Source organism: Phocoena phocoena, chromosome 2 (genome assembly GCF_963924675.1).
Source record: "Phocoena phocoena chromosome 2, mPhoPho1.1, whole genome shotgun sequence".
Classification (NCBI taxonomy): Eukaryota; Metazoa; Chordata; class Mammalia; order Artiodactyla; family Phocoenidae; genus Phocoena; species Phocoena phocoena.
Window position 1 is genome coordinate 87407906 of NC_089220.1, and position 14590 is coordinate 87422495.

A 14590-nucleotide genomic window follows, 5' to 3' on the forward strand; every position below is an offset into this window, starting at 1 on the left:
GAAGAACTAAAGAACAAACAAACAAGTGATGAACAACACAATAACCGAAATGAAAAATACACTAGAAGGAATCAATAACAGAACAACTGAAGGAGAAGAACAAATAAGTGAGCTGGAAGATAGAATGGTAGAAATAACAGCCAAGGAGAAGAATAAAGAAAAAAGAATGAAAAGAAATAAGGACAGTCTCAGAGACCTCTGGGACATTAAATGCACCAACATTTGAATTACAGGGGTCCCAGAAGAAGAAGAGAAAGAGAAAGGGTCTGAGAAAACATTTGAAGAGATTATAGTTGAAAAATCCCCTAACATGGGAAAGGAAATAGTCAATCAAGTCCAGGAAGCACAGAGAGTCCCATACAGGATAAATCCGAGGAGAAACATGCCGAGACACACATTAATCAAACTAACAAAAAATAAATTGAAAGAAAAAATATTAAAAGCAACAGGGGAAAAGCAACAAATAACCTACAACGGAATCCCCATAAGGTTAACAGCTAATTTTTCAGCAGAAACTCTGCAGGCCAGAAGGGAGTGGCAGGATATTTAAAGTGATGAAAGGGAAAAACCTACAACCAAGATTACTCTACCCAGCAAGGATCTCATTCAGATTCAACAGAGAAATCAAAAACTTTACAGACAAGCAAAAGCTAAGAGAATTCAGCTCCACCAAACCACCTTTACAACAAATGCTAAAGGAACTTCTCTAGGTGGGAAACACAAGAGAAAAAAAGACCCACAAAAACAAACCCAAAACAATTAAGAAAACAGTAACAGGAACATACACATTGATAATTACCTTGAATGTAAATGGATTAAATGCTCCAACCAAAAGACACAAACTGGCTGAATGGATACAAACACAAGACCCATATATATGCTGTCTACAAGAGATCACTTCAGACCTAGAGACACATACAGACTGAATGTGAGGGGATGGAAAAAGATATTCAATGCAAATGGAAATCAAAAAAAAGCTGGAGTAGCAATGCTCATATCAGATAAAATAGACTTTAAAATAAAGACTGTTACAAGAGACAAGGAAGGTCACTACATAATGATCAAGGGACCAATCCAAGAAGAAGATATAACAATTATAAATAGTTATGCACCCAACATAGGAGCACCTCAATACATAAAGCAAATGCTAACAACCATAAAAGGGGAAATCCACAGTAACACAATAATAGTGGGGGACTTTAACATTCCACATACACCAATGGAGAGATCATCCAGATAGAAAATAAATAAGGATACACAGCTTTAAATGACACCGTAGACCAGATAGACTTAATTGATATTTATAGGACATTCCACTAGAAAGTGGAAGAATACACTTTCTCCTCAAGAGCACACGGAACATTTTCCAGGATAGAGCACATCTTGGGTCACAAATCAAGCCTCAGTAAATTTAAGAAAGTTGAAATCGTATCAAGCATCTTTTTCAACCACAACACTACGAGATTAGAAATCAATTATAGGCAGGACTTCCCTGATGGTCCAGCAGTTAATAATCTGCCTTCCAGTGCAGCGGACGCAAGTTCAATCCCTGGTCAGGGAACTAAGATCCCATATGCCACAGGGCAACTAAGCCAGTGCACCACAACTACTGAGCCCACGTGCTCTAGAGCCCCTGTGCCACAACTAGAGACCCCACATGTCACAACTACTGAGCCCATATGCTCTGGATCCTGCACACCACAACTAGAAAGGCTGTGTGCTCTGGAGCCGGCGCAACACAACTAGAGAGCCCGTGCACCACAATTACTGGACCTGCGTGCTCTGGAGCCCATGTGCCACAACTAGAGAGCCTGCACACCACAACTAGAGAGCCCACACACTGCAATAAAGAGCCCGCACGCTGCACCTAAGACCCGACGCAGCCAAATACATAAATATTTTTAAAAAAGAAATCAATTACAGGAAAAAAAACTATAAAAAACACAAACACACAAACACATGGAGGCTAAACAATACACTACTAAATACCCAAGAGATCACTGAAGAAATCAAAGAGGAAATAAAAAAATACATAGAAACAAATGACAATGAAAACACAACAACCCAAAACCTATTGGATGCAGCAAAAGCAGTTCTAAAAGGGAAGTTTATAGCAATTCAATCTCACCTCAAGAAACAAGAAAAATCTCAAATAAACAATCTAACCTTACACCTAAAGCAACTGCAGAAAGAAGAACAAAAAAACCCCTAGAGTTAGTAGAAGGAAAGAAATCATAAAGATCAGAGCAGAAACAAATGCAATAGAAACAAAGAAAACAATAGCAAAGATCAATAAAACTAAAAGTTGGTTCTTTGAGAAGATAAACAAAATTGATAAACCTTAAGCCAGACTCATCAAGAAAAAAAGGGAGGGACTTCCCTGGTGGTGCAGTGGTTAAGACTCCATGTTCCCAATGCAGGGGGCCCGGCTTCGATCCCTGGTCAGGGAACTAGATCCCACATGCATGCTGCAACCAAGAGTTTGCATGCGACAACTAAGGAGCCGGTGAGCTGCAACTAAGGAGCCCATGAGCTGCAACCATGGAGCTGGTGAGCCATAACTAAGGAGCCCTCAAGCAGCAACTAAGGAGCCCACATGCTACAACTAAGGAGCCCACCAGCTGCAACTAAGACCCAGTGCAACCAAATAAATAAATATTTTTAAAAAAGAGAGAGGATTCAAATCAGTAAAATTAGAAATGAAAAATGGAGAAATTACAACTGACACTGCAGAAGTACAAAGGATCATAAGAGACTACTTACTACAAGCAGCTATATGCCAATAAAATAGACAACCTGGAAGAAATGGACAAATTCTTCCAAGACTGAACCAGGAAGAAATAGAAACTATGAACAGACCAATCACAAGTAATGAAATTGAAACTGTGATTAAAACTCTTCCAACAAACAAAAGTCCAGGACCAGATGGCTTCACAGATGAATTCTATCAAACATTTAGAGAAGAGCTAACACCCATCCTTCTCAAACTCTTCCAAAAAACTGCAGAGGAAGGAATACTCCCAAACTCATCTATGAGGCCACCATCACCCTGTTACCAAAACCAGACAAAGATACTACAAAAAAAGAAAATTACAGACCAATATCACTGATGAATACAAATGCAAAAACCCTCAACAAAATACTAGCAAACAGAATCCAACAACACATTAAAAGGATCATACACCATGATCAAGTGGGATTTATCCCAGGGATGCAAGGATTCTTTAATATACGTAAATCAATCAATGTGATAAACCATACCAACAGCTTGAAGAATAAAAACCATATGATCAACTCAGTAGATGCAGAAAAAGCTTTTGACAAAATTCAACACCCATTTATGATAAAAACTCTCCAGAAAGTTGGCATAGAGGGAACCTACCTCAACATAATAAAGGCCATATATGACAAACCCACAGCAAACATCATTCTCAATGGTGAAAAACTGAAAGCATTTCCTCTAAGATCAGGAACAACACAAGGATGTCCACTCTCACCACTATTATACAACATAGTTTTGGAAGTCCTAGCCATGGCAATCACAGAAGAAAAAGAAATACAAATTGGAAAAGAAGTAAAACTGTCACTGTTTGCAGATGACATGATACTATACATGGAGAATCCTAAAGATGCCACCAGAAAACTACTAGAGCTAATCAATGAATTTGGTAAAGTTGCAGGATACAAAATTAATGCATGGAAATCTCTTGCATTCCTATATGCTAATGATGAAAAAATCTGAAAGAGAAATTAAGGAAACACTCCCATTTACCACTGCAACAAAAAGAATAAAATACCTAGGAATAACGCTATCTAGGGAGACAAAAGATCTGTATGTGGAAAACTATAAGACACTGATGAAAGAAATTAAAGATGATACAAACAGATGGAGAGATATACCATGTTCTTGGATTGGAAGAATCAATATTGTGAAAATGACTATACTACCCAAAGCAATCTACAGATTCAATGCAATCCCTATCAAATTACCAATGGCATTTTTTACGGAACTAGAACAAAAAATCTTAAAATTTGTATGGAGACACAAAAGACCCCTAATAGCCAAAGTGGTCTTGAGGGAAAATAACGGAGCTGGAGAAATCAGGCTCCCTGACTTCAGACTATACTACAAAACTATAGTAATCAAGACACTATGATACTGGCACAAAAACAGAAATATAGATCAATGGTACAGGATAGAAAGCCTAGAGATAAACCCACGTACCTATGGTCACCTAATCTATGACAAAGGAGGCAAGAATATACAGTGGAGAAAAGACAGTTTCTTCAATAAGTGGTACTGGGAAAACTGGACAGCTACATGTAGAAGAATGAAATTAGAACACTACCTAACATCATACACAAAAATAAACTCAAAATGGATTAAAGGCCTAAATGTAATACTGGACATTATAAAACTCTTAGAGGATAACATAGAAAAACACTCTTTGGCATAAATCACAGCAAGATCTTTTTTGATTCACCTCCTAGAGAAATGGAAATAAAAACAAAAATAAACAAATGGGACCTAATGAAACTTAAAAGCTTCTGCACAGCAAAGGAAACCATAAATAAGACGAAAAGACAACCCTCAAAATGGGAGAAAATATTTGCAAATGAAGCAACTGACAAAGGATTAATCTCCAAAATATACACACAGCTCATGCAGCTCAATATCAAAACAACAAACCCAATCAAAAAATGGGCAGAAAAAAAAAAAAAGTGGGCAGAAGACCTAAACAGACATTTCTTCAAAGAACACATACAGATGGCCAAGAGGCACATGAAAAGATGCTCAACATCACTAATTATTAGAGAAATGCAAATCAAAACTACAATGAGGTATCACCTCCCAATCAGAATGGCCATCATCAAAAAATCTACAAACAATAAATGCTGGAGATGGTGTGGAGAAAAGGGAACTCTCCTGCACTGCTGGTGGGAATGTAAATTGATACAGCCACTATGGAGAACAGTATGGAGTTTCCTTAAAAGACTGAAATTAGAACTACCATTTTTTAGCAATAAAGTGTTTTTAAATTAAGGTATGTATATATATATTTTTAGACATAATACTATTGCACCCTTAACAGATTACAGTATAGTGTAAACATAACTTTTATATGCACTGGGAAACCAAAAAGTCCATGTGACTCACTTTATTGCGATATTCAGTTTAGTGCAGTTGTCTGGAACTGAACCTGCAATATCTCAAAGGTATGCCGGTACTCTGCTTACAATAATGGACAGAATAACCTGACAGGAGACAAGTAAGGAAATAGAGGACTTCACACAATAAACCAACTAGATCTAACAGACATACACATAACACTCTACCCAACAACAATAAAAAACACATTCTTCTCGAGTTCACATGGCATATTTTCCAGGATAGAATATATGTTAACTCCAATTAAGTCTCATAGATTTTAAAAGACAGATATCACATGAAGTATCTTCTCTGACTACAATGAGATGATGTTAGAAGTCAATAACAAGAGGAAAACTGGAAAACTGACAAAATTGTGGAAATTAAACAACACATTTTTAAAGAAGACTCAAATTACTAAATCAGAAATTAAAGTGGGGACATTACTACCTATTCTACAGAAATCAAAAGGATTATGAGAGTACTATGAACAACCGTATGCCAAAAAGTTGGATGATCTAGATGAAATGGACAGATCCCTTGAAACACAAAACCTACCAAGACTAAAACACAAAGAAATAGATATCTGGATAGACCAAATCTCCTAGTAAGGAGATTTAATCAGTAGTCAAAAATCTCCCAACCAAAAGAGCAAAACAAAACCAAAACCAATTCCTAACAAAGAAAAGCCATGGACCTGATGGGTTTACTGATGAATTCTACCAAACACTTAAAGAACGAATACCAATCTTTCTCAAACTTTTCCAAACAACTGGAGAGGAGAGAACACTTCCCTACTTATTCTATGAAACCAGCATAATCTTGATACCAAAGACAGATAAAGACACTACAAGAAAACTACAGACCAATATCCCTTATGAATGCTGATGCAAAAATCCTCAACACAAGACTCACAATCTGAATTCAGCAGCATATTAAAAGGATTATATACCATAACCAAATGGGATTTATTCCTGGAATGCAAGAATGGTTCAACATACAAAATTCAATGTATATCACAGTTTTCTTCAACAGAATGAAGAAAAAAAAACCCCACATGATCATCTTAATTGATGCAGAAAAAGTATGTGACAAAATTAAACACCACCGCATGATAAAAAAAACACTCAACAAACTAGGAATAGACGGAAACTACCTCCACATGATAAAAGCCTTATGTGAAAAACCCACAACAAACATCATACTCAATGGTGCAAGACTGAGAGCATTCCTCTAAGGTCAGGAACAAGGCAAAGATGCCTGCTTTCACCACTTCTATTCAACACAGTTCTGTAGGTTCTAGCCAGAGTGTTTAGGCAAGAAAAGGAAATAAAATGCATCCAAGTTGGAAAGGAAGAAATAAAATGATCTCTGTTTGCAGGTATGATCTTATATAGAAAACCCTAAAGATTCCACCATAAAACTTAAGGGTAAACGAATTGAGCAAAGTAGCAGGATACAAAGTCAACACACAAAAATCAGTTGCATTGCTATACACAAACAATGAGCAATCTGAAAAGGAAATTATAAAATTTTTCCATTTCCAATAGCATCAAAAAGAATAGGACTTCCCTGGAGGTACAGCGTTTAAGACTCTGTGCTTCCACTGCAGGGGATGGGCGTTCAATCCCTGGTCAGGGAGCTAGGATGCCACATGGTGCAGCCAAAAAAAAAAAAAAAAAAAAGAATAAAGTACTTAGGAATTAACTTAACCAATGAGGTAAAAGACTTGTACAATGAAAACTACAAAACACCGCTGAAAGAAACTAAAGACATAAGTAAATGGAAACACATTCCATGTTTATGAATTGGAAGTCTTACTATAGTTAAAATCTCATTACTATCCCAAAAATCTACAAATTCAATGCAATCCCTATCAAAATCCCCATGACATTTTGTTTTTACAGAAAATCCCAAAATCATATGGAATCTCAAGGGACCCTGGATAGCCAAAACAATCTTGAAAAAAACTAAAAAAACTAGAGGATTCACTCTTCCCGATTTCAAAACTTACTACAAAGCTACTACAGTAATCAAAATAGCCAATGAAGACAGACATATAGACCAATGGCTAAGAAAAGAAAGCCCAGAAATAAACCCTCATATACATGGTCAAATGATATTTGACAAGGGTGCCAAGACCATTCAATAAGGAAAGAACAGTCTTTTCAACAAATGGTGCTGGGAAAACTGGATATCCACATGCAAAAAAATGAAGTTGGACCCTTACCTAACAACCTACACAAAAATTAACTCAAAATGGACCAAGGACCTAAATATGTAAGACCTAAAACAATATAACTCTTAGAAGAAAACACAGGACAAGAGCTTCACAACACTGGATTTGGCAATAATTTCTTGGCTAGGATACCACAGGCACAGGTAGCAAAAAAAAAAAATATGCAAATTGGACTTCATGAAAATTTAAACAATTTTGTGCATCAAAGGACACCATCAACAGAGTAAAAAGGCAACCCACAGAATGGGAGGAAATACTTACAAATCATATGTATGACATGGGATTAATATCCAGAATATATAGAGAATTCCTAAAATTCAACAACCAAAAAAACAGCAACTCAATTCAAAAATGGGCAAAGGACTTGAATAGACATTTCTCCAAAGAAGATATACAAATGGCCAATAAGCACATGAAAAGATGCTCAACACCACTAATCATTAGGGAAATGCAAATCAAAAATACAATGAGATACCATCTCACACCCATTAGGATGACTACTATCAAAAATCCAGAAAACAGGGCTTCCCTGGTGGCGCAGTGGTTGAGAGTCCGCCTGCCAATGCAGGGGACACGCGTTCATGCCCCGGTCCAGGAATACCCCACATGCTGCAGAGCGGCTGGGCCCGTGAGCCATGGCCACTGAGCCTGCACCTCCAGAGCCTGTACTCCGCAATAGGAGAGGCCACAACAGTGAGAGGCCCGCGTACGGCAAAAAAACAAAAAAAAAAACAGAAAACAAGTGCTGAAGAGGATGTGGAAAATTGGAAGCCTGTGTACTGTTAGTGGGAATAGTATAGCTGCTAGGGAAACAGTATGGCAGTTCCTCAAAATATCAGAAATAGAATTACCATGTCATCCAGCAATTTCACTTCTAGGTAGATACCCAAACAAATTGAAAGCAAGGTCTATATATATTCGTACACAACGTTCATGCAGTATTATTTGCAAAAGCTAAAAAATAGAAGCAACCCAAATGTCCACTGATGCATGAATGGATAGGCAAAATGTGATATATAAATACAATGGAATATTATTCAGCACTAAAAAGGGAGGAAATTCTGACACATGTTACAACATGGACGAATCTTGAGGACATTAATGTTAAGTGAAATAAACCAGTCACAAGAAGAAAAATACTGTATAATTCCACTTCTGTGAGGTACTTAGTCAAAATCATAAAGACAGAAAGTAGAATGGTGATTGACAGGGGCTAGTGGGAGGGGAGAGTGGAGAATTACTGTTTAATGGCTACAGAATTTCAACTTTACAAGATGAAAAGAGAGTTATGGAAAAAAGAAAAGAAAAGAGAGCTATGGGGATGGATGGTGGTGCTGATGGTTGCACAACAATGTGAATGTAGTTAATGCCACTGAACTATGTACTTAAAAATGGTTAAGATGGTATAGGGCTTCCCTGATGGTACAGTGATTAAGAATCTGCCTGCCAATGCAAGGGAAAATGGGTTCGAGCCCTTGCCCGGGAAGATCCCACATGCCACAGAGCAACTAAGCCCGTGCGCCGCAACTACTGAGCCTGCGCTCTAGAGCCCACGAACCACAACTACTGAGCCCGCATGCCACAATTTCTGAAGCCCATGAGCCTAGAGCCCGTGCTCCGCAACAAGAGAAGCCACCGCAATGAGAAGCCCGTGCACTGCAAGGAAGAGTAGCCCCCACTCGCCGCAACAAGAGAAAGTCCGTGTGCAGCAACGAATACCCAACGCAGCCAAAAACAAATAAATTAAATAAATTAAAATGAAAAAAAAGATGCCTGTTTCTTTAAGAAAAAAATGTTAAGATGGTAAATGTTAAGTGTATTTTATCACAATTTTTAAAAATAATTTAAAAACAAAGATACTGTATGGCTCTAGCCATGGAGAGTGACAGATGAAGGAAATGAATGTCCCTATTTTCTGTGATTTAGGAACTTCAGGCATATTTGAATAACTGATTCAGTGTTTTCGAATAATAAAACTTTAAAATCTTCATTACAGTTAAGACGAATGTGATTGAGAGGAAAATCATATACACAGGTTCCACTGTGATGTATTTGTTGGGTAAAATCAGTATATGGTTTTGTCTCATTTATCATAAAGCTTTTTTGGGATAGAGAGGGCAAAAGTGCTGAAACCCCAAGCAGGACTAAGGCATATTTTCCTTTTTTACAGCTTCCTCTTTCTTCCATAGGGTTAATTAGCTCCACATGTAAATAGGTCTGAAACAAGCATCAGAATAGGTAAAGCCTGAAACTGACCATAAGGCTCAGCATCATTTGGACAGAGACCACAAGGAGTGTTGATGGAAAAAACCATTATTTTCTGTCACAGTGAATAAAGCAGTATTGAACACCCTTCACTCTCAATGCTCTTGGAGTTATTGTGGATTGGCAAAACATGGCCCATGTACCACCACACTCCTCTGTAGCATCCACAGTGGATACCATTATTCCCTTTCCCACTGAGCTTGGCTGCGGCATCAGGATACTGATCATTAGCACATTGAATGAAACCTCTCTGTCATCCATGGCAACTGATGTGCTGTAAGCAAGGTCCCTGCAACTCCTGTCCTGCCTCTCCATCTCTGGAACAATACAAATGATTCAGTTTGCATTGTGCCACGTAACAGCTATTCAACTGCTGCCACATCCTGACTACGAGCAGACAAGAGGCCACTTTAGCCAGTTTCAGATCGGCAAGAAACAGCACTATAATTCCAACTTACAGTTTCAAGGCTCTTCTGGAACTCCAGAAGTTTAGCTTCGGCTTCCTCGTAATTCTTGAAGAACATACACAGTTCATACATCTCCATCATGAAGAGTAATGGGGACTCCTTTGAGGAAGAGTTTGAATGAAGTTAAAAATCCTGAAACTTAATCAATACTACATTCTCAATGAGTAATGCCAATATAGGAGAGGTTAAAGTAAAAAACAAAACTATTAATAACAGCTTTGTAGTAGAATGAAACCATATATATTAAAAAGAAAGGAAATTAAATTTATATTTCCTTTTGGAAAAAAGATACTCAGGCCAGGTACACCTGCTCAACAGTCCATACTCCAGTCTATACTTGGTCCACTACACATGAGCAGAAGATATTCCATTAGACGCTGCTAAGACACCTCTACATACACTCCTGGGTAATGGGCTCCACTGATCTGTTAACCTACTGCTTGTTTGTGGCATTAATCCATACATTTCCATCACTTTGGTGGGAGCTTTTTGGTCAGAGGATAGGAGTTTTAGAATTAGACATTATGGATCTGAACCATAAGTAAACCACTTACTAAAGTACTCTGAGACCCTGGGCATGTTACTTAAGTTCTGTGAGCCTTGGTATATCACTCTGTAAAATGAGGATAATATCACTTCATAACATTCTTCTAAAATATTACTTTATATAGGATTATTATTAGAATCGACTAAAATATTTATATATAAAGCACTGTGCTAAATAAATGATAGTTCTAATATCGTTATCTGTTGTTGGCTTAAAAAAATATCCCAGAGATAGGAATAATTTTAAAAGCCAACGGGGGATATTCTGAAGTAACCCTTTTAAACTGAGGAAAGAAATGAACTAACACTACCTTAAAGAAAAGCTGGAAACCTCTGATGAGAGTTTTGCTCTTCTGCCGTGTTAATAATGTCCTCCAGATGACTGAGAGGTCCTCAAGGTCCCAGGTATGGCCCTCCATTGAGTCCTGAATGTGTCCCATTGCTTCAGCTGCAACACTGTGCTCCACGGAAGTGATGATCCAAACACAGAGGCAAGGAATAGCACTGGCGTCCTGCCAGTGGATAAGAACTTTTCAAAGTAAGATAATGACTGCACATGGACTACTTGACTGCAGAAGCTTCCAGCAATGCTACAACTACAGATGGATATTTCCTGTTTAGAACAAGTCACCTCACTAAATTGGTTAAAATGACTTGAAAATCCTTCAAACATGAAACAAACTCTAAGAACAACCAAGGGACTGTTATAAACTGTCCTGCAGAGTATAGTAGGTCAAAAGGCCAAGAAACCGAGGGGATATATGTGGAGGTCAGCAAAGTACTAAGTATAAGAAAACAAGACTGTCCTCGACAGAACTGCTGATCAAGGGACTGTTCGGAGCATCCCTCTTCCCTGCTCAAGACACAGAGGTGGTTGGTCCACCAAAGCATCCTTCTCTATGACTGCCAACCGGAAGCCAAGGCTCTGATCACTTAAGTTACTGAACATTAAGGCACAAGGAAATGCACTAGATGGCCTGAAGCCTAAGCTGGGGAAGCACAAAAAGTGGCAGTGACCTTGGAAGCACATGCTAGGGCCTCACTGTCATCACCTCACATTCTCCCTGATTATCAGCCTTCCTTGTGTCTTCCCACTTTTTCTACTGCCCTCTGAGTCCCTAATGTAGGCTTCTTAAGATTCTCACCTGGACACATGAGGCCAGGACACTAAGGATTGGGGCCTGTTGTTTCACTGCTTCTGCCAGGAGCCAGCACCAGGAGTTTGGCACCTCTGAGCACTGAAGCAGAATTTCAAAGAAATCAGTCATCTCTACTTTGTTTCTTTGCAGTTCCTGCGGGGACTTGTTGCAGACGTGATCACTGTCCATTCTAGAGTTGGACACTGAGGGCAAGTTCTCAAAAGCCAGTCTTAAGTGGTCTTGAAGAACAGGGCTGAAATACTGGAGAAGAGATTTCACCTAGAAAACATATTAGATGATTGATGATCAAAAAAGACAACCAACTTCCAATTTCAGCTGGAGCTGAAAATGTTGGAGCAAAGCATAGGCAAAATTGTTCTTTCTCACCCTGAACTGCGTCAGAGGTGACCATACAATTTTACATAGTTGTTGTGTTTGAGTAAGTTTCCATATTCAATCTGGAGTCACAAAAACTCTTCCTTCAGCTCTTTAGTAGTAATGACTAGTCCTCTGAAGCCAACCCACTGAAATCTTAGTAAAAATAATAGTATCATAGCAAACAAAAGCCTATGTATACACAACAGAAAGAACACTGTCTTCTGAGAACTGTTCCAATTTCTATTCTTGAAAAACTGGCAACAATCGGTTGCTTACCTCCTCTGGGTGGTAATTATGGAGTTGGCTGTGAATAATAAACTGTAACCAATCATTTGCTTTGGCACACTCTCTAAGGTAAGATGTGCTCAGTTTCAGATTGTGGAGCCTGCAGAATTGTACCACTAATGCCCACTGGCTGCTGGATTCACTGGATAACCTATAATTGGGAGTGGGGGTGGGGGGTAAGAGGAAAAAACTCGTTAAAATGTAGCTTTAAACTGGAAACTTAGTAAAAAAATAAACTACAGTATATTCTCTAAAAAGCGTTTCAACAAATACCAAATACTTATTAGACTGCTTTGGGAAAAAAAGGACTCTTTCACCCATAATGTACAATAACTTTCTTAGCATACTGGCAAAATTCATTCCTTTTTTATCAACCAAGTATCTATCAAACCAGCTATGTACCATCTTTAGGAGAATTGAGAAAAATAGTCACTCAAGAAATTGTCTGAGTGCTTAATTCTCTTGCATGATTCACTTTAGAGTATCAGAGCCCTGATATGTGCCTGGGCTTCCTTGCTAAGGGGAGGGTACCTGCTGAGAAGGAAACTGCTGAGAACAGTCAGTGACAGGAGGTACACGAGAATGGTGCATTCCCAGGGTCGGGGTAGCGGGTCAGCCCCAGTGGAGAATAGCACAGAGGAAAGATGACATAAATGTATAAGGAGAGGGGCTTTTGTGGACAGACGGTCACCTCACCTTCCATATATTATATGGACATATATTAGCAAGAAAAAAATCAAGGACATCACTTAGAGTCAAATTTTGTGACATCTATCCTGCTCCTTCTGAAATGATTTCAACATGTAACACTTAAGAGACTTCTCGGACCAGCAGCACAGTAGAGGAGACAAAGCTCTTCTCCACCTCTTGGAAACTCTATCTGTAAAGAGGGAATCATTATCTTCACCCTTCTTTTACTGATGGCAAGATGCAATTGAAATCTGTTATGTGCTCGATGAGTAAGAAGATAAGGTCTGGTGAAAACATGTGTTGGAAGAAAGACTAGGCAAACACAGATTGGAACAATAAAGCTTGCTAGAAAAGAGGCTGGGATCGCAACTCACGAACCTCTTTATTTCCTGCTGCTGAATGCTGTCCCATATACCTTCCTCTAAGAGAACAAGCAATTCTTCTATGGTTGACTTTTCACCCATAGCCAGTTTAGATAGTTTTTCAGCTATAAGAAATATAAACAACAAAATATGATCAAGAGAAAAGGTCAGGAACTGGGCAGTTCTGTTTGAAGAGTGTGGCCCAGAGACATTTCAGAAACCCATTAAAGGGCCCAATAAAGTGAGATAAAGTGCAAAAATTCTGCAGAAAAAGGATGAAACAGGAGATAACTGTTTCCTCCCCAACCACTCACAATTCAATGCCTTAGACCTATTTGTCCCTTGTCCTCTCAACAAAACAAATGACATAAAGGTGCTGTACCTAGAGACTCTCTGATAAGGTTGTACTGAGCATCTTCATTTCTACACGTGTAGCTCAAAATTATATTGGCCACCTTCATATCAACTCTGAGCTTGAGGCTGTCGAGGCCAAGCAGTTCTAAGAAACAAACACAGGCAGCTCCTATTGAAGGTATGTGGAAGGAGGAGAGCCCTAAAACATAGGCTTCATTGCCTACTTGCTGGATTCTGAAAAAGAAAGGAATCAAAATCACATGAGCACGTGAAAATTTTTTCTCACCAGGAAAAGCAGACTGAATTACATCAGTGATACCTGGAGCATCAGATGCATGCGATTTTTGACTTCCTCCCCCTTCCCTTTTTCACCCCTTATATACATCCATTTAGGTTCTTGGTAGCTTTTAGTCTCCTTCTGGCTCCATAGCCCCCTATTCCCTTATATTTTACCTTCTCCTAAAATGCCTACTCAATAGTCCAAATTATTTTTGCTTCCAACTTTATTCAGGGAACGTGGAATAGAACTTATGAAAGACTACCAACTTATGATCTTATTAATTGTATGTACACAAACTACCAAGAAAATTAATGCCACCTAAAATTTGACATCATAAAGCACATACATTTTAAACGACTCATATATGTACTTTTACATGAATAGAAAAATTTTGAGGAAAGATGCACAAGAAATTAACCATGTTTATATACCATGT

General features: G+C 38.5%; 1 protein-coding gene across 1 annotated transcript in view; it reads right to left on the reverse strand.

Annotated features, from left to right (window-relative positions):
- Positions 1–14590, reverse strand: part of SPG11 (SPG11 vesicle trafficking associated, spatacsin) — a 76676-nt gene that overhangs the window by 21631 nt on the left and 40455 nt on the right. Inside the window, exons 22-27 of the mRNA XM_065871715.1 lie at positions 13903–14108; positions 13537–13645; positions 12460–12619; positions 11812–12084; positions 10978–11178; positions 10112–10219 (exon numbers count right to left, since the gene is read on the reverse strand). Coding sequence (XP_065727787.1) covers positions 10112–10219; positions 10978–11178; positions 11812–12084; positions 12460–12619; positions 13537–13645; positions 13903–14108 — 1057 coding nt within the window. The remainder of the gene's footprint in view (positions 1–10111; positions 10220–10977; positions 11179–11811; positions 12085–12459; positions 12620–13536; positions 13646–13902; positions 14109–14590) is intronic.